Raw genomic sequence first — 27,432 nt, forward strand, 5'->3', positions numbered from 1 at the left:
AATGTAAAATCAACTCCATATTTGTTAGGATTTTTTGTGTGCTTTTCCTTTATTTATTTATTTATTTTTGTATTTTTTTTGCCTAATGATTTTCTTTCTCTCTCTTGTTTTTTTTTCTTTTCTTTTTTTATTCTGTGCATATGTTTTGATTTTGCTTTTTTGTTGACTTGTTTTGCGTAGTTTTTGTTTTGAGACATCAGGGGAGTAAATGAACATGAAGAGGGTGGGTAGGGAGGATCTGGGAGGAGGAGTTGGGGAGACTAACAATGATAAAAATATATTGTATAAATTCTTTAAAAAGCTAACATTAAAGCAATACTTCTAACTTTTCCTTAAAGAATACACATGCATTCCTTTTTTGCACTGTATGAGAAATATTTTCATGTAAAGTTGTTCTAGGGGAGGGTATTGAACATATATACTTTACCTTACTCAGCTATCATTGCTGAAATAACTTAAAATGTTGTATTTTGTTATCTTTCTGGCGTCTTGATATCTTGTGACATTTCTGCTGACTCAGCAGTAGTCCTCTGACCTGTCCATGCAGACAGATTAATATATTTGTCTAAGAAACTGACCTAGATAGAGCTTAGGGGTGCAGTGCTTGCCTAGCATGTCTGAGGCTGTGAGTTCCACTCCCAGAACCACAAATGAAACAAAACACACGAGATAACTATGGTGGTGCACACCTGTAATTCCAGCAGTCTGCTGGCTGAGACAGGGGTCTTATGCTACTTTCAGGTCAGCCTGGGTTATATGGCATTTTAGAGCCCAGATTAGGCAACACAGTGAAATCCTGTTCCAAATAAAAAGTATAGTGAGGACTAGAGATACAGCTCACTGGAGATTCTCTTAGCTACCATGCAGGAGGCTTTGAGCTCACTCCCTAACAATCAAGAGGATGAGGAGGAGGGAGGAAGGGAGAGAGGAGGAGGGAAGTGGGCAAGGAGGGAGGGAGGGAAGAAAGAAAGAAGTACAGGTGTCAAGGAACAAGCAAGAGCTTGTTTGGGATTTTAGGAGGAAAAGTGTGTTGTGATAAATCTCTACCACTTTCATGGATTTCTAGATTAAAGTTGCAAGTAGTTTGATTTTGCATGAAGTGGGGAGGAGATGGAGAGGGGGAGACTGCTCAGCAGGTGCTGAGCTGTACTGAGGAGAAGGGAGAGCATGTTTGGGGAGGTGGAGCAGACTTCAGGTTACAGCACCCAGGTGCCACAAAAGCCCACGACAGCATTGGACCTCTTTCACCATGAGAAATGACAAATATCTGACATAGGTATGTTACCCTAATTTGAAATACAAATTACCTTATATCAATATATTATATTAATAAGCTCAATATATTAATATAATATATAATATTAATATAAGGTACCATATTAATAGATTATCTTATATTAGTAGAAATGTAAATTATTATTTTATAAAATAAATATAATCAGTATTTATATGTTAGTTTTAAAAAGTAAAAAAGATGTTAGCATGTACACTCATGAATTACACTAGTCTCACTCATATAGTAAACACTGGAAATTTGAGAAATGAGGGAGAGAGAGAAAGAGACCCAGGATCTGTGTCACAACCCGCAACAGCAGCTCTAAGTTGGCAGAGGAAAGAGGCTGCTGCAGGTTCAAGCATAAGCAACACATTTAACCCTATCTTGAGAAAGAAAAGGAGAGTGTGGGCACCACGGGGCACCACACATACTGCCACTGGCTCTCTCAGGCAGCATCTCTCCAACCCCAGCTTATAAAATTCCATGTCAAAAACAAAACAGCACCACCATAAAAATACGAGTTCTAGTCCCTACCTGTCGATCCCTTGACCTTTAGGAAACCATACTAGTCTCTGATGGCCAGGCGAACCATCAAGTCCTCACTTAGCTAAACAAGTGATTTCTCACAAACCGGAAGACACAGATTCAACAGGTGACAGGCCGTCCTTTGCTCCCTGTCCCAACAGAAACTGCTGCGGGGCTTTCAGCTTTCTGAGTTACGGGTTTTAAAAAGCTCCTTTAGTTACTCAAGCTGAGAAGTTTTAATTTGTTCCATAGCCGAGACCAGAAAAGTCACCAGGACTGCAGGAGAGCGTCATCGAAGCCCGTAGTCATTAGGCACCTCTCCATGTTTAGCTGCTTTTATTTCTGCACTATCGAAGGCCTTGCTCCATTTGCAATGCTCAGACTCTCTGCTCTTTAACATTCAAAATTACATTTTTAGGAAATTTAATTTTTACTGTTTGAACTTTGATAAATAAGCAGTATCCCCTCAATCCCACTATACAAATCTGATGCCTTTAACTCTGGGAAATACTATTTCTACTATCTGAATTTTAAAGCTGTGTGTGTGTGTGTGTGTGTGTGTGTGTGTGTGTGCACGCACCTGCAGACAATATTAGATGTTGTATTTTATTGTTAATTATACTTGATATTTAAAGTACCCTACTCAACAAAAGCAAGGAATGATACAATGAACTTCTGGTTCATTAAGATTTAGGTGGCATCTACATACATACAACTTCTGGAGAGTGGGAAAGGGGGTGTCTCTAGAGTTACAGTATTTCCAAAGACTCACTTCTGAAGCATCATCAGGAAAAGAGGAAAGGCAGATCACAGGAAGGAAGGGCAATAGCAGGATTAGTGTGCAGAACAAGAGCAGAGAAGACGGGACAAGGCACGCGGACGGTTTAACTGCATGTGGGTCCAAGTCAGGAAGACTCAGCAGCGGCGGAGTACGTGGCACAGATGAAGCATCTTCGCAGAAGTCAAGTACATAGACATTCACCTCCCAAAAGCATTTAAGCCAGAGCTTGTAGAAAATACTTCCTTTCCTTTCTTTTTAGTTGCAAGAGCTGGGGCAAGTAACTATTTTCCTCACATTTGAGTCTTTTTTCTTTAAAGTACTGCCAATACTGTTTTGCTCTGAGTCTCCACTCAGCTGGTTTATGTCACTGATATGGAGCCTTTTCTAGTCAATAAGAACACTGAAGAAACAAGAAAGTTCCTACTATTTCCTTTCCTCCTTTTCCTTCCCCTTCCCTCCTTCCTTCCTTTCTCTGTCGCTATTACTATGTCAGAGCGTTAGGTCAGCTTTGCTACAGTGCAGTTTTGTTAAAAATAGAATCCTGGGGAAACAGATCCTAACATGGAGACATCACTACACTGCCACTAGATGGCAAAGCAGCTTTCCCATCACTGCCCTGGTCCTGAAAAGGGGCGACAGTCCCGTGGCAATGCATCTTCTAGCACAACAGCATTCTAATCAACTTAGATGGAAAATATGGATGAGCACCTCGTCCTCAAACTAAATTACTTAGTACACTCATTCCAACACAGATTTATAACCTTAATCGCACCAAAACCTTTCTTTTCCAAGCTAACATCAATACATTATTAGGTTTTAACAGTTTCTGTTAAGGATACTAAGATTTAGTGACTATAGGATAATAAATGTATCAAGATAAAAAATAAAGCAAAATATAATACACAGCAAAACTGAACAAGTCTATAGATTGGTGTACACTCAAATCAAGTATTTACAAGTATTTCCCCATTAGCTATAGTCTCAGGTATGATGTATATTAGTACCTATTAAAAGACCGCATCATGCTTTTCAATAAAGGATGTGTCCAGTTACTAGAGCGACACATAAGGGTCAGTTCCCATCTTGGAAGTTTTCTGTTGTAAGGAGTAGGAAGAGGGAAATTACGACACTCTTTCTCATCCCAAAAATGAGAAGTGGCTTTCACTTAAATATTCTATAAATTATTGTAATTCATGGGAGAATCTTTGTAACAACCCAAAAATTACTGAATCTTACAAAGCAACAGACAGAATTGTTAATCTGGCTTTCTTAAAACACAAAAGAATGTTTACTTTTGTTTTATAAAGACTATTTATGATATTGACCACTATACATAAATTAGAACATCTAAAATGGTCTAAGGAAATACTGCTGCTGCCTATTTCAATAAGGCTGCAGTTAGCAAGAGCCTTTGCCTATGTTTTGAATGAATGAATATGTGTGTGTGTGTATACATATATATATATATATATATATATATATATATATATATATATATATAGACATACAACAGGTTGATATCATTTTTAGTTAAAGTTCCTTAGCATACCCTGAAGCTGTCGGATTAGGCTACATGAGATTACTGACCCATTACTGTATTTTTTTTCTACTGAAACTGAACTCCAGACTCCTGCACAGCCCCATGGCCTTTCCTCTGGTCCCAGTCAGTCATGTCTTGTACCTGGAGGGGGTACTGTTTCAGGAGGTTATGGGACCTTTAGGAGGTCAGCCTGGCCGACGAGATGGGTTGTTGGACTTTGGGACTATATAAAGCCCATGGCCACGTCCAGTCACTTTCTTATTCCTGGTCCACTAAGATGTGGACAAACACATAGCAAGCTCCGACTACCAAGGACTGGCCACCACAGCCATCAAGCTTCTTTCTCGCAGAGCTATCCTGGTCCCTCTCACACTGTGATCTCACCACTAAGTTCTCTCTGCCAGGTACTCTGTCAAAATGACAGGAACGAAACTAATACTGTGGGAACAAAGTCTCAAATAAAGGCAATAATCGAAAGGCTGTTTTCCTTAATGGACACATTAAATGACTGGAATATTAATCACAAGTTATTGATTTTCCAATTACAGGTAGTTGCAGCTGTTTTGAATTCATAAGTTTAGAATTTGTAGTAATGTCACTTGCTAATGAATATAAGTTATACTGGGAGGAGCTTGTTCATCAGTGTAAATGGGAATGAAAGAAATACATTTTATCTATTTAGAAGAACTATTTTCAATGTCATTTTTACAGTCTGATTATAGAATGAGTACAGCTCAAAACTACTTACACTTGAACCTCATAGGCTAATATAAAATTTATAAAGTTATTAATTTTATTCACTTAGTACTAATACTTTAATCTCTTCATGATGATTTCCATTCCAGCCATGCCCAAATAAGCTTTGCATCCCCCGGAGAATATGAAGTACTCCCACACTCTACCTAACTGTTAAATTCAGGAGAAGGGAACATCCTTTGGAATCCAGTTGCCCCAAGCAAGGTGAGGGTAGGAAGCTTAGTGCTCCTCTGAGTGCTAGGAATTCCCTGCTATCTGCGAACTTGATCTTCCAGAACCCTGGGCTCTTGCTAGGAGCCTTCTGGAGCCAGCCACACAGCCTGTCCCCCTGTAGCTGCCTGCAATGTCCCTTTCCCAGAATGAACTCTGGAGTGGCTGTGCTGAACTCTGAAATGATTCCCTTTTCTAAATTTCCTAGATGTGAACCATTCTCAGAGGAAAACATCTAGGGATTCAGGAGTAGAAACTGGTGTTTTGCTGTCAGGCAGAATTCTTTGGGGCTTCTGACTATTACCACGCCAAAGGTAGCTACTATTCATAAACAGCATGTGTTATGCCTAGGCTTGCACGGCATAACAGTCTAAACACTGCAGAAAACCAAGACTGACTGACTTAGGAAGCACGTCAGCTGATCTCATCTCCGTATCACTAAAAGATGGCAGCCTTTTAGCATTAGACTGAGTTTTTCAATCCTTGATGCAGGGGAAGGGGCTTGGACCTGCCTCAACTGAACATACCAGTCTTTGCTGACTCCCCATAGGAGGCCTTACCTTCTAGGAGGAGGGGATGGGGGGGTGAGTGGGGAGGGGGCGCTGGGAGGAAGCAGGGGGAGTTTAGGATCATTTTTAAATACTGAGTATATATAAATGTTGAATAGGTAGGAAAAGTCTTTGAGGTAAGTTGAAACAGCTTTCCTGGGTAAACAGAAACAATGCAAATATATCTATCTGAATTTTTCCATCTCCTATTTTTCTTTACATTGATAAAAGCATTACAATCATTCAGAGATCCAAAATAGGAACTGCAGTATTTTCCTTGATTCTTGCAACTTTTTCTCTTTTATGCTTAATTATGGCAATCAACTCAAGTTTTTCAAACATCATTAGCAACTGTTCCTTTCTCTCTAACCCTACTCTCCCAGATCTCGTCAGAAAGACGCTTTCTGGAGCTCTATCTCCTGAACAGACTCTTCTTCTAGACTTATTCTTCTCAACTCAGTTCTAGCTGACACTAGTTGAAATGATTTTTCTCTTTCAAGATGCAAATGTGAAGAGGCTCCTCCTGACAGCTCATTAGAGTCTTGAAGATCAGGCTCACGCTCTCTACTGCCTTCCAGGCGCTCGCTCTCTCTCTCTCTCTCTCTCTCTCTCTCTCTCTCTCTCTCTCTCTCTCTCTGTCTCTCAGGCTGCATTGCCATCCAGCCCCTGAACTAGTCAGGCTGCCAACTCTGTTGAAATACTTGGTTTCTATTCTTTTCCCCTCGGGGTTTCTGCCATGAATTCTCTTTCCTTTCTTGTTCTTCTCACTGTCTGCCTCCTTTGCCTAACTCCTCATTTATCTTAAGATATTAATATGGATTATAGCTTCCATTTTGACAATACTTTCCCAACTATACCTTTCCCAAGACTGAGTGTGTTGATCTGCTTTGCCACAAGAAAGCGTTCTACCCATTTAAAGTGCCTGTTTTCAAATTTTCCATACTTACACCATTCTTTCCCCTCAATTCACCATTCTCTGGACTTCTTGATGTCAGGGATTTTATAAACATGTTTATCAGAGATGCCCAAACAAAGTCTCAACCAATCGTAGCCTAGACAGAGTCTGAATCAATTACACATTGAGAAAGTCACTGCCTTTCTCAAAGAGCTGATGGTTCCTAGAAGCATGCTAACCAGACTGAGCTCTGCCATTTCGGGCTCTTCTCAACAGCCCAGAGCACATCTTTCCATTCTGTGACCAGGACCCTTCACCTCACTGCTGCACTTTCTGTGTGGTGCACCCTGGACACCGCTCCTGCTCTTCTGTTGCTGGCACACTTTGGCCATTCCTCTGCTTGTTTTGCTGGGCAGTTTTTCTAGCCCCTCTCATCTCTACTCTGGTAGATCTAAGCACTCTAACTTCTTGGCCATCACAGAACTTTCCACTTTACTTTGTCAGTTTTAAAGCTGTGTTTTTTTGTTAACGCACTGAGCTTCAGGAAATGGTATATTGTATGTGCTTTATTTTGGATATCATAGTGTCTGGGATCTAGTGGCACCTGATCATGAACTGTGTCAGAATAATTAAAAGGAAGTTAAAGTTATTTTGACTACTCTTAACAAGAAAACAGGTAAGGGGAGGGGCTAACTTTGCAAATGCAAAAATGAAAATGTATGGGTTTATCCATCTTGGCATAATGCTATAGTGCAAGAATTTGGCTTCCTCCCAACCAACCTTGTCTTTTTAACAATGCCATTTAGAGTGCTCCTAAACTGTCTAATAGATAAAACTCTCCGACTTTCTCCCTAACCCACCTTTGGCAAGAGAACTAAGAGTGTGAAGCAAAACCAAAATGAGCTGGAAATATGTCATGGATGACAACTTCCAAGGGTAATTTCCACAGCAGAAACTCAGACTGCTTTGACTGGAGTGCCAGCTCGGCCACTGTCCTGAACATCATTTCTCTATCAATGCTTTGGTATTTTCATCTGCACAGTAAGAATCATAGTGATTCATATGTCACACTTTTGAGTGCTGAAGGAACTGGAATCTTTGTAAAGCATGTAGACCACACTAAAGCACAGTACACAGAAAACAATTATTATGTGTTTGCTATTATTATCATTGTCTTTTTTTCTTTCTTTCTTTCTTTTTTTTTTTTTTTTTTTTGGTTTTTCGAGACAGGGTTTCTCTGTGTAGCTTTGCGCCTTTCCTGGAGCTCACTTGGTAGCCCAGGCTGGCCTCGAACTCACAGAGATCCGCCTGGCTCTGCCTCCCGAGTGCTGGGATTAAAGGCGTGCGCCACCAACGCCCAGCTTATTATCATTGTCTTAAGTGGTGATTATTTAATAATCTAGAGTCATACTCAGTTCCTAGAGTATAAAAATGGGCCTGAAGATAGAATGTGGCTTTAATATGACTTTTAAATATTACATATGACTCAAGTAGTAATAATAAAGAGCAGCTAGGCAAATAAATATGCCATAAAAGTAAAGGGTTTGTACGAGGCTGTAACTGAGATCCTTTAATTCAATGTATCTATTTTGAAAATTTACTTATAATTTAATCTCTCCATTTTCACCTTTATAAATACCTTAATAACCAATGATTATCAAGAATTTTGAAATTAAAATTAAACCAAAATATCAATTTGGCTTATAGGTACCTACTATATTATCAAGATAGCATTTATATATTAATTTCTATGTGTCTCCCACCTCTAATTCTAACTCGTAAATTCTTAATTTTCTCAGAGTGTTATAAAATTAACCATATACAAAAAAACTCTTTAGAATTTATACTGATATGTTGGTTTGGGTTAGAATTCTATCAGATTTAAGATGAAGATCCATAAAATTAAAAATGATGTATTATAGCTCTAAAATCATTACTGCCATTGCTAAAAGAAGCAGGTACTAAAATTTTAAAATGCTAAATACACAGTTGAAAATTTTGATCTTCAAATTTTATATAATTATATTAATAGAAATCCCAGCTGAAAAATCACAAAGGCGATTTCAGATATTTTGATACAGCCTGTAATTTTTGTTATGTGAATAGAGTATGACTTGGCTACTTCTGATACAGCCAAATCTTGATTAGTCTTAGTCTACAGAAATACGGACAGTTGAAAATGGACCTCTTCACATCTTTAGCATCTTTCCCACAGTGTTCACCACAGTGAACTTACTCTAACTTGCACTTTGATTTCTTTTCCTTCTTAATCAATGGCATGGTTTAATATTAATTATAACAAATAATCCAACAGAGGAAGGGAACTGTAATAGATAACCAGTCTGAGCAATCAAGAGTTGGCTGTACAGTATCATATTTACCTTAAGAATCAAACTAGAAGAACTAAACAGCCTCATCCTACTTCATTGTCGTAAACAAACACCAAGCAGGAGTTCCTATGCCTTAACAGTCCTAGTCAAGTCTCCGAGTACCTGAAAGAACCCTGGTGGCACAGGACCTACTGGCATGCCATCTCCTGGGGGCATGTTTCCTAGCACGGGGCTGGGAGCTGCTGCAGCACTCTGCAAAGAATAAAGGAGAGACAGAGCTACATCATTACAGAGAAGGCACAGGACCACAGGCTGCTCAGCTGAGCACAGACCGCAGGGCTGCTTTCGCACTCCTGGGGGCAAAAGCTGCTCATTTCCCACTCAACAAGTGAACTGAGGTTAACAGTGTGATAAACAATGTCAGTGGCTTTAACGGACCTCTAGAAATTCCGTGAAGGCAAAGATCTTTCATAAGATGACACATTTGAATATATATTAAAGGCTGACAGTAATGTGACAGATGATAAAAGTTTAAATAAATGACTAATTTTAAGGTACAGACATTTGAAATGGCAAACATTAGAAATGAATGTACAAATAGGTAAAAGTCTGTGTACGATGATCACAGGGATTAGGAGAAAGACTTTAGGTTATACTTAAATATGTCATAAACAAGTATAGTTAATTTCCCGCCTATAGGTAGCCATTCACTTTCAATATGTCATAATCATTACTAAAATATACAGTATAAGGTGGAGAAGATGAAAATGCAAATAGGAGACTGAAGAAGAAAAATAAACTAGATTTGAAGACACTGGTCTCACACAAGTTATAAAAAATATAGACTGAAAAATTCAAAGTTTACTTCATTTATAAACTTTTCATGAAATCCTAGCATTTAATTAAACAGGAATATGAAAAAATAAAACCTTTGGCTTAGATTCTTTGTAGTCAAGATTAAAGATTTTTTTATATATATCAGATACACATAAAATTGCTCTGCAACTATGGATTTTATTTTCCAACTTGATTAAACACAAGTTAAAGTCCTAAAATTACTCAAGAAGGGACCCAATGGGGATATACACTAGTACCACCTTTATGGAAAAACACATGCAAGGTCCTCAAAACGATCGGAACAGAGCTATTACACTAGCTGACATTCTTACTACTGTGTATACATCCAGAAGAAAAGAAATTATTGTGTTGAAGAGACATCTGCAATCCTGTTCTATCTAAAGTGCTGTTTATAACAACCAAAATAAAGAATCAACCTAAATGTTCACTGATAAATGGATGATTAAGGAAAACATGACCCATATACACAATGGAATTTTATTTAGCCATAAAAAACATGACAGCATGAATGAACCTCGACGACATTATGTTAAGTTCAAACAAGGCAGGGCAGAGAAAAACAGCACAGGATCTGCTGCAAATGTGGAATTTAAAGAGCTGACCTCAGAAGTTGAGAATAGCAGGTGGTTGAGTGGAGGATCACGGAATAAGGAAACAGGCTGCTGAGTAAGTCCAGTGTCACAGTTAGATGTGGGGAGCAAGTTCTGGTGTTACATTGGATGGAGTGTAATTGTGGCTAGCAACAACATATCATATGTTTCAAAATAGTAGGAAGAGAAGATTCTGAATGATTTTACTACAAAGGCACCACAGAGGCTGAGGACAAACTGATTTGATTCTTAACAGCTTTGTTGTGAAAAATATTCCAAGCATGTTCCACAGTTATGTACATGCTGTCTTGCCTTCCTATGTACACAAGTGCATCTATCCAAGCATTTGTAGCCCACAGAAGATATGGTATTTTAGCATGTTCTACTGCATAGTTCCTGGATTTTTTTAAACAACAACAACAAAAAAAAAAAAAACAAAAAAAAAAAAAAAACAAGTTTATTCCACAAAACTTGAAGTTGTTCAGAGCAATGTTTTCACAGTTCCCAAAGACATGTAGACTAAATTGTGATTGTGTGAAATACTGCTTATGAACCCAAATGTAATTTCAGCCAAAGAATATGAATACAAAAGAGAAAACTACTTCTCAAACACTAAGGTATAGGAACATACTCTTAGGAAAGGATGCAATGTCATTTAGTGACTATTACCTGACTGTTGCCCTGACCAGCTACTGTTTCATTTTGCACAGTGTCACACATGCTCTTTCTAAAATGAAAATAAACTGCCTTTCCATTTAACTAAGCTTGCATAAAAATTCAATACACTGTTGGGGGTGCAAATTTACAATCAACAACCCTGTGAGCCTTAAATGCACAGTTAGAGCCAGGTCTAGGAAGTGGGATTTCATCTATGTCCTTGAGACTGTAACTCAAATCTATTTTTTCATCTATTCTTAGTTGCCCCAAAACTATACTGGTAAGTTTTTCCTGTATTAGAAAAATAAAACCGGTTCATTTGCACCATTGGATTGGTAAAAAATGTATATTGTTTTTTCCCCTGACTACATTGTCTATAGGTATTTGTTACTTTTTCTGTGAAAGATCTTCATAACATGTGTATCCTGTGATATGTTTGCTTCATGAGTGTTTATGCTCTTATTTTATAAGTTCAGGACATAATCACTGTTTTTGTTTTCTCACCTTCATCAAGGGTTTTGAGGGTTAACACAGTAGCAGACATAACAAAAATAAAACCCTTGCTTTACAGCTTATTCCTAGCAAGGGGAGAAAGACAGTCAACAGAACAAACAAAGGAGAATACTACTGTGATCTGCTCCACGGACAACACAAGAACAAGGTAGAGAAGAATACTACTGTGATCTGCTCCACGGACAACACAAGAACAGGGTAGAGGAGAATACTACTGTGATCTGCTCCACGGACAACACAAGAACAGGGTAGAGGAGAATACTACTGTGATCTGCTCCACGGACAACACAAGAACAGGGCAGAGGAGAATACTACTGTGATCTGCTCCACGGACAACACAAGAACAGGGCAGAGGAGAATACTACTGTGATCTGCTCCACGGACAACACAAGAACAGGGCAGAGGAGAATACTACTGTGATCTGCTCCACGGACAACACAAGAACAGGGCAGAGGAGAATACTACTGTGACCTGCTCCACGGACAACACAAGAACAGGGTAGAGGAGAATACTACTGTGATCTGCTCCACGGACAACACAAGAACAGGGCAGAGGAGAATACTACTGTGATCTGCTCCACGGACAACACAAGAACAGGGCAGAGCTCTCAGCGGTCAAGAGGACAGCGCTGACAATTTTGAAAGCCCTGTGAAGACACAGGAAGCCCCGGACCAGGCGACAGTGACTCCTGACTGACGTAAATGAGTCTTTCATTGTTTTGTCGTTGTTTTCTGTTTCTGTCTGTCTGTCTCTGTCTCTAGAATATACATGTTTGTATATTCTAGAGTTTAACATAGAGTCTCATGTAGCAGTTTCTCATAGTCCTGACTGGCCTAGAACTCACTACATACCTGAAGCTGGTCTTGAACTCCTGCCCCTCCTACCCTCCCCCCACTCATCCCCCACCCCCAGGTGTGTGCTACCAGTCCCAGCTCTTACTGTCATTAGTCTCTCCTTACATTTCAAGACAGGCCAAATTCTTATTGTACAAGGTAAGTGTGAGGAGCTTCGCTTTCAACGTCCATGCTGGCACACAACGGTAGGGTTACCCGGAAACGCAGGAGTCTGATGCCTAGAGGACTCACAGCACAGGGCACAGGTAGTTATTTGGTGTGAGAATAACTTCTAGTCCTCTTTTAAAGATACAAAAGGAACACAATATTAGAAATGATCCAAGGCACAAAGTCCTAGTCCAGACCATTCTGACAAACTTGGCTTCGTGGACCACACCGTGCTGTTGTATTATGTGACTCAGCTTAGCACACCATTTGGTCCACTAACAATCGCTACCCTGATAAATACCACAGATGTATACTAATTAGTACTGTAAGCACTGTCCAACAATAACCCTCCAACTGACTACCATGCTAATTTATACACAGCGGCTACCTAATATTGTAAGTATTGACTCTGCAAACTGAAGAATCAAGCTGTTTGGATTAAAGCTTCTAGAAGGAAAGGGTTCTAAGTTTCTTGGAAAAACTTGTTTCAAGTTTACTTATAACACATGAGACAAATTTAATCCGTTACCTACGAATGAAGAGAAAGTTTTAGCTGGGCCTGAGTCAGAAGTGTGCGGGAGTCTGTGTAGGTGAATACAAGAGAAAACGGCTTAATATATGAAAACTACGGATCAGTTCCACTGGAATTGCATGAATTTTTATAAAAGTATCATGGGATAGCCTTTATTATATAATTGTTTTGGGTTGATTCTTATAATTACTTATCTTAATAAAATAAAAACATACAACATGGCTTTAGGATATTTCTTGTAATTAAACTGAATGTGAGACACTTCCATTCAGATATAAACATATCTTTTTATTGTCTCTTCTACTGGATTCATTTGTGTGCTTTAAATACGTATTTTTCAGATATATGCATCCTAATACACATTTTATTAAGTCATTAGTTCTGTTATTTGAATAGTGTAGAGAAAAGGAGATGTCTATACCTCTAAGAGGTTTTTCAAACAGTAGACAAAGCTAAAAATATTCATCTATCATAAAATATCACAAGCTTTTTTCAAGACTTTATACACCTAGTAACTAACTGCTCCTTGAGTTACTAAGAGGGCCAGGGAACCAGCTCTGACTATAAAGTGAGAGAGAAGATGTAAAGCCTGTGTTTGGAGGAACAGAAAGGATACTAAGGATGTGTAAAAATATAAAGTAGTAACTGTAAAGATAAGGGGTATGACTTAGGGGGTATGGGAGGGGATTGAAAGGTTTTCATTACTAAGTCATGTGCACTATTTAAGACTCTGATTTCAGCTGTGTCTCCTCCCAATCCAGGTGTTGCCAATGTGACTGAAGTGATCGGTAGCCTCTAAGAGGAGATGGGGTACGAAGCACCCGTTTCTAACAGCTCTATGTATCCTCATAAAAGAATGTGGGGAGCAAGTTCGTTCTGTGGCCTTCTGCCTTCCTCAAACAAGGACACAGAGAAGGTCTCCCACTAGGTGGCAGTGCTCAGTCTCAGACTTCCCAGTCGTTAGGCTGTGACAGAGATTTCTTTTTCTTTCTTTCTCTTTTTCTTTCTAAATTCCCGGTCTTAGATACTTTGTTATGGCAGCACAACACACTAGCCATGTATAGACATTTTAAATAAAACCTTGAAATGGTGGTAGTAGTTACTGTGCTATACCAATTATAACGCCAGGTACACTGAAACAGTCTTCCATTTCTACCCACACTGGATTTGAAGGTCTCAGATGCCCAAACTAATATGCCATAGTTCTTCCTATCAGCTCAGAGAGAATGAGTTAAAAACTAAACTCCTACTTCTCCAGTCACCACTAGCTGCAGCCAGAGTCCCTGGAGTCATCTAGTCATACAGTCATCTACCTATATTTTTGCCATGTCTGCATGATACATATTGGTTGTCCTACTGGAGGGCATTTCCGTCCTTCACCCTAACCCATCATGATAACAATGATTACTTGCACAGCTCTCTCTACATGCGCCTGCTCCAGTATGTAAGAGCTACAAGGCACATAGACTTCCTAACAATGGTTTGCTGCACAATTTCCTTCGTTTGCTTAGTTCATCACCCGAGAACGGCCTTGTCTCTGAATCCAAGCACATTTGTTCTAAACATATTCCTACAGCCCTTCCTTCCTGAAGAAGCTCTTCTGAAAAATCTTGGTCACAGAACGATCACAACTGTGGAACTACATCTCTGTACCAACAGCAAGAACCAAATCACTGGCATTTTTATTTCAATATTGACTTTTTTCCTAAGAAGGTAATCATAACACTCATTTCAAAGATACAATATCATTTACAATCTTAGTTTACAATTATGCAAGATGGATGTTTCTGTTGGGAGCAGTAGTGCCTGTCTATAGTCCCAGCACGTAAGAGGATGAGGCAGGAGGGTGCTATGAATTTAGGGCCAGACTGTACTACATAGTGAAACCATAGCTACAAGATGTAAATAAACAGACAAACAAAAACCAATGTATCTCCTCAAAAATATGTTTATATATGTTAAACTCTTAGGAAGAAATTTGAAGCTTACCATTCTCTAATTCTTTTCCCTAAACAACACTGTTAGCCTGGATCTGAAATAGTATTTAACTAATAAACTACTTCAAGATTTACCCAGAACAAATAGGAACACACGATCAAGCAGAAATTTAATGGATCTTTAAGTAAAAAATTTTTAATTATTTTACTTTAATACCTTGGATGATTTTTAATCAATGAATATTTTTAAAGCTATTTAGAATGCTTCTTCTTTCAAGAAAGTTAGTACACATAAAAAAGGAACCCAAGACTAGCTTGAGCCAAAATCTTATTACTTAGTTTTAAAAGATGTTCATTTAAAGGGGACATAGCAGGTGGCTTACAAAAAGGCACACGATGAAACTAAATTAGTAAATGAAAATACTTGTTTCTATTCACTCCAAACGGAACCAGTAATTAAATCACGGAGCCTGCTCTCACATGCAAGCACGTGGCCATCTTCGCCTCCTTTCCTCTCAGTACAGGGTGTAACTGCTTATCTCTGCTACTGGATTGTAAACTAGTCCACTGCTTCACAAGCAAAACCAAGCACCACCACAGGTCAGCACACAGAAACAGATAAAAGGTAACCGCAACGGGAGCTGTTTAATCTGTAATATTTGGAAGTGATAACTTTAAATTACTTGTCAGAGATCCTAAAAATAGATCGTATCTATACAAAACACAATCCACCCAAGAGAAAGCAGGAAGTTCAGCCAATAACTGGCTCTCCCTTTTAGAACACATAAATGAAGGGGTTTTGCTGTTTTGTTTTGTTTTTTTAAGCATTCTAGTGAGTTGTTTTAAAATCAGGCCCTTGTGAGACAGTGGGTGAAACAAAATCTTCCTATGATTCTCTCTCTAACCCTATGTCAGCAATGCTCTATAAGAATTACTGATGTTCATATATGAACTTGCATGAGATGTACATCTGTGATCTTCATGAAGGTTGTTAAAAGCCTCAACATAGACAGTTAGTATGCCATATTAAAATGGATCTATCTAATCCTAGGCTGCAGAGGGATGCTGCCCCTAAAACAGGCATACTGAAGCCTAGAGTCTGTTCTTGTTCCTCAAATTGCCCCTTGAAATCCTTAAGGATATTCTCATGCTGTAGAATTTAACTATAGAATCACAAATTCTTCAGGATATTCTCATGCTGAGAATATTCATCCTTAAAAGGGTGAGCTTCTTTTTTCAAAGCAAATAAAAATCATTCAGTACAGTTCTGGGGGAACTGAGTGAAAAAAAATGGGTGAAAAATTTTTGAAACAGAAACTTAAATATGACTTTTTTCATATAAAAACTGGCTCAAAAGCCAGGTGTGGTAGAGCATGTCAGTATTCTCAATATTTGCAAAGAAGAGGCGGGAGGATCATTGAGTTTGGGGACAGCTTGTTCTACATAGAGAGTTCCAGACCACCTAGGAGTATCCATCTTAAAATCAAAAATTACTAAAATATAGTAGGCCCAGAATTCAAATGAAAGAATGTGAAGTTTTAATGATGCTAACAAACTGAGGTGCCTTAGGCTTGTACACATATTTCAAGTCCATTTTTGACTTGACATTTTTTGTTCATGCACACATTTAAATCACAACAAACTTGACAAACACCCCATATGTAAGGGTGTACTGAGCAGACCCTGCTCTTGTTCAGAGACGTTTATAATCTTAAAAGAAGACAGGTAATTATACTCAGTTTTACTTGGTAGCATGGTAAAAGTTACAAAGCTGAGACCCGAAGAAAGAGTTGGTGATGAGGGTTAGAAATACGTCAGGCTGGTTACGCGCTGCAAAGCAAAGGATGAGGAAGTCAGGACCCAGGCTGTGCAGCAGAGTGAAGGAACACGGGAATGTCAGAAAGGTCTGTGCACCGGCTGTAAGTATGTCAACGTGCTGTGTAAGGTGGAAAGACAGCCACAGACTTCACGGTGGCACTCCCGCACACCTCTCTCTTTTCTGCCCGACGCCACTGTCCCCACTTTTCCCTGCTGCCCTTCTGCTGTCCCCCCACAGTACCCGGCATCTACCTTTGTCACGGAGAGTTCACTACCCTCACCTTAAGGTCTTTTCTTCCCCTCTTATGGTCCCCTTCCCAGTTTCATGGTCTACACAACAACAAACAATAAATCAGAATTTATGGTTCCTGTGACCCTTGCATTAATTTACTGTAGTGTCTACCACATTATAATTAAAATTTCTGCTTTCAAACTGAGAAGAGGCCTCAAAGGACACACCCTTTTCTTTCTTGTGTAGGTAGAACTTACTCTGCACACAAAAACAGTAAAAGTCAGCTGAATTGAGCCTCAGTTTATCAGGCTGATCTTTACAGAATTAGTAAGTATACAGATTCTAAAATAGCACATGCTATTTTACACCAGGCAAGGACATCAAGTTTCTGGAAGAAACTGACAGAAGCCAACTTAGTTCCTATTTACTTTTCTTGTTTCCCAATAGGTGCATGTAGTTTTAAAGAAGGGTAACACGGGTAAACTCTATAACCTTCATGTTAATATTCCCCATGGATGACGAACAGGAGTCGATGATGCTACTACATACGAAGTGTCAAGTGATTTGTAGAATCATTTCATCTGAGTAGGAATCTGAGTACTGAAAGATGACCATATAACTCATTTTTAAGATCAGGCTCTAATGTGTGGTACCCAGTCACAGCTAGCCATCAAGTGAACACAGTTTTAAACACTGCTTTAAGACGAAGCCATAAAATAATCCTTTTTTAACTGTAGAATCACAAATGGTATGTTACTCAACTAAATCAAATTAGATGCTTTAAACAAAATAAAATTTAAAGCAAAAAGAATTAGTGCACATAAAAAGCATTTTTACTCAATAAAAGGAGTAATTCATAAGTAAATTATAACCTTTAATGCATTTAAGAGCATAACCACAAAACTGACAAAACTACAAGGAAACTAATAAATTCAAAATCCAGTGAAAGACTCAGAGGCCTCCGAGAAACCGATACATTAAGTAAACTAACCAGGTTTATAACCAAAATTGACAAGCGAAATGTAATGGACACATACAAATAGCTTTCCCACAAGCAGAAAATGCACATTCTTTCCAGCATTCTTTCTACTTTAGGTACATGGAATACAAGAAGGTGTTCTTAAGTGAAACAGAAATAATTATTTGACACTCTAAGGTAATAAATAATGGAATCTAATAAATTGATAAAGACACAGCTAGAGGGAAACCACCCACCCTGTGTTCTTTCTGCCCTCCTAAGGAGCACTGAAGTAGAACGTAAACAGAAACACCTCTGAGGGAAGTAAACATCATTTAGGTTAGAAAGGCAATGGCTGTACATAGTGGCGATGTCTCTGCCCCAGTAAAAATGGCATGTTCTTTAGATATTTGCAAGCCCTTTGGGTGCTCATGCCTAAGAGAGGCACTGTCACTTATATTCTACCTGTCAAAAGCAGGTTCAACCCTCTCCAAATACCCAAGAAACCAATGGCCACTGAAACTGCACTAACTTAATCAGAGCTGTGAGAAAACACGGTCAAATTGAATGAATTTCATGAAAAACAGTTTTAGTTAAGCTAATCTTAAAGAAAAAAATAAGATGTTAGGAAGAAATTTAAAAAACAAGAACCTCTTACTAGACTAGTAATGCTAATAAGCCTTACTAGACTAGTAATGCTAATAAGCCTTGAAAAAACAATGATTGTTGAACCGAAGAAAACAGAAAAAGAATCCTTGATAATCAGGGAAAAGCAAGATACGTGAGATAAGACCATTAACAAGAATTCTTGAATATCAAGATATAGATGATTCAATGAGTGAATGAGAATTATATTTTCACAAGAACTGAATAAATTTTAAAAAACCCCATGAGGAAATTTCTCCAGCAGTAAAAAGAGGCCAGAAAAAAAAAAAATGACAGTGGAGACACTGCCACTTAAATGAATCGGTGGTTAGGTTAGAAAGTGGACCCCAGAAATCAGAACACAGGAACGAAAGCAACAGGCTGAGGTGTGGCACCACATGGAAGGGCTGGGGTCCCCAAAGACAGTCGGGGAGAGGCCATTGGTGAAGGTGCAGCCTTTGCAGAGCCAGCATGCTGGAGATCCCAGGACTGCGGGACAACCAGTGTGGAAAGCAGACACTGTGGTGAGGAGCGTGCCTGGACCCCGAGGTCAGCTGTGTGTGCTGTGAACGGCAGAGAAGTGGAGCCGCTCAGGGTGTCTGGAGCCCAGAGGATCATGAGTCCCAGAATGTCAAACACTGAATTTCTTACACTATTGACTTTGGTTTTTCTTTAGTTTGCTTGTAACTGCGTCCTCTTCTTCCCTTTTGGAATAAGAAGTATGCAATTTTCTTTTTTTTAATAGAAGTCCATAGTCAAGAGACTTTGGAGTTTTAGAAAAACTTGAGAGTTTCAAAGATAGAACTTTTAAAGTGTCTCCAACAGTGCTCAGCTATTCTACCACAGCAGGTCCTGGTACTCCAACACAGCTGAAGCATAAGAAAAAAACTTTAAAACTACATATATGACAATGATAAAGGTCCTTAAAGAAGAAATGAATAAATTCTTTAAAGAAAGCCAAGAAAAAACAAACAGTTGAAGGAAATAAAACTGTTCAAAACCAAAAATGGAAATAGAAGCAATAAAGAAAACACAAACTGAGGGACTCCTGTGTTGTAGAATATTATTTTAACTAGGCAAACGTGTTACATTTGTTTATGCTGTGGACTATTACTTTAACTGTGTAAAGGCGTGTTACATTTGTTTATGCTGCTTTTGTTAAATGATGTGTGTATATTTAATTATGTAAAGATGCTTCTTGTACCTTTTAGACATCTCCTTCTTTATGTTAGAAAAATTTGCGTTTGTTTCACCTTGCCTGCCTAATGCACATGATTGGTCTAATAAAGAGCTAAACAGCCAATAGCAAGGCAGAGAAAGGATAGGTGGGGCTGGCGGGCAGAGAGAATAAAAAGGAGGATTCTAGAACATGAGAAGAAGAGAAGGAGGGAGAAGGAGAGGAACGTGCCTGGGGCCAGAAGCCAGGCAGTTGCCAGCCAGCAGTGAAAGTAAGATACACAGAAGGGAAGAAAAGTAAAAAGACCCAAGGCAAATGGTAGATAAAGAGGAACAGGTTTATTTAAGTGAAAATGGCTAGCCAGTAATGAGCCTAAGCTAGGCTGGGCATTCATAACTAATAAAGAAGTCTCGGTATCATGATTTGGGAGCTGGTTGGTGGACCAAAAGAAAAAGCCTGGTACAATGCTAGAAATGAAAAATTTAAGAATTCTAATAGGAACCACAAAGGCAAGTTTTACCAACAGAATAAGAGATGGAAGACAGAATCTCAGGCATTGACCTTATGATAAAAGAAATGGATACACCAGTCAAAAAAAAATGTTAAATATAAAAAATTCCTGACACAAAACATCCAGAACTCTGGGAAACTATGAAAAGATCAAACCTAAGAATAATATGAATAAATGAAAAAGAAGGAACCCAGCTCAAAGGCCCAGAAAATATCTTCAACATGATCATAGAAGAAAATTTTCCTAACATAAAGGAGATGCCTATAAGGTACAAGAAGCATACAGAACACCAAATAAATTGGACAAGAAAAGAAAGTCCTCTGCCACACAATAATCAAACCACTAAACATACAGAACAAAGAAAAAATAGTAAAAGCTGTGAGAGAAAAGATCAAGTAACATATAAAGGCAGACCTATTGGAATTACACCTGAATTCTCAATGAAGACTCTAAAAGTCAGAAGGGTTTGGAGAGATATGATGCAGACTCTAAGAGATCACAGATGCCAGGCAAGACTATTATACTCAGCAAAAGTTTCAATCACCATAGATGGAGAAAATAATATACTCCATGATAAAGACAAATACAAAAATAGGTTTCTACAAATCTAGCCCTATAGGAGGTTCTAGAAAAAAAAAACTCTAGCCCAAGAAGGTTAACTACAACCATGAAAACAGAGGAAATAAATCTCACACAAACAAAACCAAAAGAAGAAAACTTCTCTCCTGTCTCTGTCTCTGTCTCTGTCTCTGTCTCTCTCTCTCAGTGTGATCCTAATTAGTCTTACCAATAAAAACCAGGAGACAGATATTGGGGGTATAACCTGAAAGATCAGAGAAGCAAAGGAGCAGCCACCAGCAATTTACCTCTCCAGATCTTCAGACCTAAAGGGGGCCAAGATCCTGTCTCCACCTTCCAATTGTGCTGGGAATAAAGATGTGAGCCTCCCAAGTGCTGGAATTAAAGACATGAGCCTCTCAAGTGCTGGGATTAAAGGCATGTATCACACCACCTGGCCTCTATGGTTAAGTAGTGGCTAGCTCCACCCTCTGAATCTCCAGGCAAGCGTTATTTGTTCAGAACACCAAGTATCATACAACAATCTCTTTCTCTCTATCTCATACACACACATGCACACACATGCACACACATGCACACACATGCACACACACACACCACCACCACCACCACCACCACCACCACCAACAACAACAACAACAACAACAACAACAACAAAATAAACAGGAATCAACAATCACTGGAAACTGACATTCCTCAATATCAATACTCTCAATTCTCCATAAAAAGACACAAGCTAACAGAATGGATGTGAAAACAGGATCCATGCTTCTGATGCATCCAAGAAACACACCTCAACATCAAGGATAGGTATTACCTCAGGATAAATGGGTGGAAAAGATATTCCAAGCATAAAAACAGACAGGTTGATCAATGGAATTGAATTAAAGACTCAGATATAAATCTGCATACTTATGGATACCTGATTTTTTGATAAAGAGGACAGAAATACACACTGGACTAAAGACAGCATCTTCAACAAATGGTGCTGGTCTAACTGGATACTTGCAGAAGAATGTAAATAGATCCGTAGTTATCACCCTAAATAAAACTCATGTCCAAGTGGATCAAAGACCTCAACATAAAACCAGACACACTGAACTTGATAGAAGAAAAAGTGGGAAATAGCCTGGCACAGGAGACAAGTTTCTGAACAGATCACCCACTGTGCAGGCACTAAGATCAACAATAATGAATGGAACCTCATGAAACTGAAAAGTTTCTGTAAGGTAAAGGACACAGTCAATAGGACAAAGCAGCAGCATACAGAATGGGGAAAGAGCTTCACCAAACCTACATCTGACAGAGGGCTGGTCTCCAAAATATATAAAGAACTCAAGAAACTAGACATCAACTGCTGTGGGATGGTCCTTATGTCAAATTGTTCTGATTGGTCAATAAATAAAACACTGATTGGCCAGTGGCCAGACAGAAAGTATAGGTGGGACCAACAGAGAGGAGAATTGAGAGAACAGGAAGGCGGAGAGAGACATTGCCAGCCGCCGCCATGACAAGCAGCATGTGAAGATGCCGGTAAGCCACAAGCCACGTGGCAAGGTATAGATTTATAGAAATGGATTAATTTAAGATGTAAGAACTAGATAGCTAGAAGCCTGAGCCATTAGGCCAAATAGTTAAAACAATATAAGTCTCTGTGTTTACTTGGTTGGGTCTGAGTGGCTGTGGGACTGACAGGACAGAGATTTGTCCTGACCGTGGGCCAGGCAGGAAAACTCTAGCTACAATCAAAATACCAAATAATCCAATTAAAGTGTTACAGATCTAGACAGAGACTCAGTTATATATACTCACAAGGCTGAGACAGGAGCACTAAACCTGGCAGCTTATGGCAGGTTGCACAATACAGCAAAACCCTCTTTTGAAGAAGTCAAACCAAACCAGTACAATATGAACAAAGCTGGAAAATAAAAACCTGCACAAAAATGTTGGTGGCCACTTAATCCATGACTGTGAATGCTGAGAAGCAACCAAGATGCCCTTCTGTAAGTAAACAGACAAGTAAGCTTTATTCTACACGAAGGTCATATTCATGCACTAAAAAAAGAGTTATCAAGACCTGAAAAGCCATGGAGGAATGTTAAATGAGCCCACAAGAGTCTGTCAAAGGGTATGAAGGACTTACTAGATATAAAATGGGGAGAAATACACTCAGGGATACAGAACAAAGTAAACAGCCGTCCTCATCCTCTGTCTGGTCTCGGACCACCCCAAGAGAGAGCAAATGTGCTCCTCCTCCTCAGTTTTAAGCAGTCAAGTACCCAGAAAAAAAAACGTGGCCTCTATTGGGCCAGATACCCTAAGATCATTGGTGGGAGAATTCCCACAGCAGAGGAAATGTAAATGCACATTGCAAATGAAGTAAGTCTACCTGAATAGGCTGCATACTAACTCCAAGTACAGGACAATCTAGAAAAGACAAAAGGGGACAATGAAAGCTCCAGGGTCATCAGAAGTTGGGCAGGGATGAGGACTTTAGAGACAGAGAAACTATTCTGTAACTACATGGGGAACACATGTCATTATACACAGAATTTTTACAACCCCAAAGGTCTACTGTATATAAGGTATGGTGTTCTATGTAGAGTTACAAAGTGTAAGAAGTATGTGGTAGGGGATGTGGATTGTGGATAAGCCAGGTGGCAATGTGTAATGGGAAGTTATATGGGAAATCTCTTAGCATTGTGAATGTATCTGTGAACTGTTCTAGAGCTGCTCTAAATGAATGTGTTAAAAAAAGAAACAAAGAAAATGAAAAAATATCCAGAGATTATGGTATCATTTTCGAGTTTTTAACAAAGAAAACTGTGGTGCTGGAGAGATGGCTGGGGTGGGGTTGGGGGGGGCATGCATTAAGACTGCTCACTGCTCTCACAGGCCTACAGCTTGGATAGCACATACACTGGCAGCCTACAAATGCCTAGAACTTCAGCTCCAAGGGATTTAATGAGCTCTTCTGACCTCTGTGGGCACAGCTGCATGTATACACACATGCAGGTGTGTGGAAGTAATAAATAAAAATAAATTTTAAAAAAGGAAGAAAAATGTTCTGAGTTACAATTGAATGTCCTGCTTGTGCCCAAAGAAACAACTCAGAAAAGGGCTGGGTGTGGGGGGCTGTTTAAGGGAAGAAGGTCAGCAGTCATAGGCAAAGTGAAGTAGAGAGAAGCGAGAAGCAATGGGATAAAGAGGGGGTAACCCAAAGGAAAGGGGTATGAGGGGCACATGGGAGCCCACTTTTTTGAACCCAGTCCTGGTTAGGTTTTGGTCTTTGTTGTTACTACTTGTCAACTTGACACAAGTTAGGGTCTCCTGGGAAGAAGAGAGTTCAATAGAAAACAAGCCTTCGATGGACTGGCTGTAGTTAAGTCTACCGGGCATTTTCTTGACCAGTGACTGATGTGCAGGCTCTAGCCCACTGTGGGTGGTGTCAAACAGGTGGTCCTGGGGTGTCTAAGAGTGCAAGCTGAGTGAGCAGGAGAGGCAGGCCAGGAAGCAACATGCCCATGGCCACTGCCTTAGTTCCTGTCTCTAGGTTCCTACTTTGAGTTTCTCTGCTGACTTTCCTGGATGATGGAATACAATACATGTGGGATATAGTGAGCCCCCTTTCTTCTTCATGTTGCTTTTGGTAGGTGTTTTATCACAGTGCTAGAAAGCTAAGACAAAACCCAATGTCATAGAATAACTGGAGGGGTAGCAGAATATGTGTGAAATGAAAAAGAGACATGGCTTAAGGAATAAGTGGAGACAGGCTTGGGAAAAGGAGGGGTAGTGAGTGGGTGGACCAACCAAAATTAAGTATGAAAAAGCTTTATGGAAACCCACCAGTTATTAAGGTAAATTTTTAAATCCAACTTAAAAAAAAAAGCAAAACCAACAAAAATGAGTTTGAATGGAATTACTGTGCCTGGGTGGAGAATGTTGTCCCCAGAAGACAAAGGTTGTTAAAATGAAAATCACAGTGTAAGGCATGGGGTATCTCCCTACAAATATTGGTCAGGGAGTCCTCTAATGTCTCAAAAACAACACAGGTATTGTCATTTCCAGTAACCATGGTTACCACCATAACTACAAAGGAAGACCTTATAGTTAAAGGCATCTAATACTTTGGCTGCAAGACATAGGGAAGGCATCCTCAAACCAATGGGAAACTCTGCACCCGCCACCAGCATGTGCTACAGGCCATTGGAAAAGACAGAGCAGCAATTGGATTCCCAGCACAGGATTCCGCATGCTGCAGTACTGTGCCAGTCGGTATGTGCTCACCTGTCGATCGTGGCATGACTGTCACAATTGAGGAATTGCTCTCTGATTAGATCTGAGGGTTGCATCACAGGAGGAAGTTTTTGGCTGGGACTGGTAATTCTGGTCAAAAGTCCCTGGCTGGGGAGGGGTTGAGGGCTCTATGGTAGAACCTGTTGTTTTTATTTTGGTAGATGGTCATACTACCAAACTGCCTTTTAAATATTTATTCTGTTATCCCCTAGACCAGGGCTGCTTTCACCCTTGGTCCTGGAAGCTTCATTTTGCAGCAAGTGAGACAGAGACAGAGACAGTCTTGAAAATATTAAATTTACAAATATTTCAAATTATCCTTGTGGTATTGTTTTCTGCTCTTTTTTGGTGGGCCCACCACCTAGCTCCGAAATCAATCATATACAGAGGCTTATTCTTAATTATGAATGCCCAGCCTTAGCTTGGCTTAGTTTCTAGCCAGCTTTTCTTCTTATTATTATTGTTTATTTTTTTGAGACAGATTTTCTCTGTGTAGTTTTGGTGCCTATCCTGAACCTCACTCTGTAGAACAGGCTGGCTCACAGAGATCCATCTGGCTCTGCCTCCCGAGCTGGGATTAAAGACGTGTGCCACCAACACCCCGTCATAGCCAGCTTTTCTTAAGCTAAATTTTTCCATCTATCTTTGCCTCTGGGCTTTTCCCATTCTCTTACTTCTATAAATCTTACTCTTACTCTGTGGCTGGCTGTGTGGCTGTGTGGCTGTGTGGCTGAGTGTCTGGCCCCTAGCCTCCTCTTCTCTTTGTTCTCTTGCTCTTTCTTCTTCCCAGATTTCTCCTTCTATTTATTCTCTCTGCCTGCCAGCCCCACCTGTCCTTTATCCTGCCTTGCAATTGGCTGTTCAGTTCATTATTAGACCATCAGCTTCACAGAGTTAAACAAATGCAACATAAACAAAGTAACACCTTAAGATACTATCCTACCACACCCTTGTTTTCCTTTCCATTTACAATGCTGAAGTGCCAGCTCAGGGATTACAGCTACATCACTGACAGAGAACATCTGATTGTTGACACTGTACTGTAAGTGGTGCTTGACTTCCTGCCTTAGTTTAGTCTTTATCATCAGTCATTCCTTCTGCTCTGACCATGTCTTATCACACTGTCCATTATCTCTGCTGTGATCATGTCACTGATACAGTCAATCAAATATTTTCTTCAAGTCTCACTTTTCTCCATTGATTCTAGTCTCTTCACTATGTGCTCAGAATCTGGGTGGGTGGGGGCTTTACGCCCACTGCCTTCCTGTATGCATCTTCTATCTTGTCACCACTTTTGTTTATATGGATCTGTATTCCAGGCCCAAAGTGTAAACCATTGCAAAGAACAGTGCACACCTAGATCCCTTCTGTATCAGAGGTGTTTGGTAGCATGTATACAAAGAAAAAAAGTTACTTCCTTGCCTAGAATTGTATCAATTAAAGAGTTCTTATTATATACCCACGAAACTATCACTACTAACACTCTACTCACATATTGAGTGCCTGTTAATATAAAACTATAGAAGTACTTTTAAAAAGTCAAACTTCTCTCTCTCTCTCTCTCTCTCTCTCTCTCTCTCTCTCTCTCTCTCTCTCTCTCTCTCTGTGTGTGTGTGTGTTTGTGTGTATGTGTTTGTGTGTGTGTGTGTGTCCCTTTTAGAGCTGTTGGCCAGTGAGGTCCCATAGATGCCCGAAACATTACAAGTTATTGCCAATGCTCTTGATTTACCCCTAGAACTTGACAGTAAGATGCTACTGCAGAAAATACTGCAGGTTAGAAGCACAAACATGGAGAAATCAAGCCGGTGTCATACTGTAGGCTTTACTCTTATCAGTTAGCTTCCATGGTATTAGAATGGCTGTGGCCATGCTGGGAGGATAAAGTAACCATCGCTCTTACACAGCTGTGAGCAACAATAACTACTGGGCCAGAAGACACATGCCTACTAGTGCAATGGTGGCAACCATGTCCTGGGAACAGCCAATCACTTTCTGATTGAATTTAGGCTTAGTCCCCAAGATGAAACCAATAGCCAGAACAGTTAGTTATCAAGACCAAGAACCTGTGGCTAGATAGGTCATAAGCCCTGGGGGAAGAGCCTACTACTATTATTTTGCTAAATGATATAGTACTGAACCAACTCCCAATGACTTATTGTTATATCCATACTATAACATGTGTTAGCACATCTCTCAAGCCTCATGAGAGACACTTCTATTTTCAGTAAATAGCAATGAACACAGGAAACCACTGGCCAAAGTGTAGA

The 27,432-nt window shown here is 39.6% G+C and overlaps 1 protein-coding gene across 4 annotated transcripts in view; it reads right to left on the bottom strand.

The window, feature by feature from the left end:
• The window catches only part of Ssbp2 (single stranded DNA binding protein 2), a 264,312-nt gene that overhangs the window by 67,561 nt on the left and 169,319 nt on the right, over positions 1-27,432 (bottom strand). For 2 of the 4 annotated variants that reach the window (XM_028891030.2, XM_028891031.2), the window contains exon 5: positions 9,024-9,113. The exons of the other annotated variants lie outside the window; for them this stretch is intronic. In XM_028891030.2, the coding sequence (XP_028746863.1) occupies positions 9,024-9,113 (90 nt within the window). The remainder of the gene's footprint in view (positions 1-9,023; positions 9,114-27,432) is intronic. 4 annotated transcript variants of the gene reach the window in all.

The sequence above is a fragment of the Peromyscus leucopus genome, chromosome 11 (assembly GCF_004664715.2).
Source record: "Peromyscus leucopus breed LL Stock chromosome 11, UCI_PerLeu_2.1, whole genome shotgun sequence".
NCBI classification, from domain to species: domain Eukaryota; kingdom Metazoa; phylum Chordata; class Mammalia; order Rodentia; family Cricetidae; genus Peromyscus; species Peromyscus leucopus.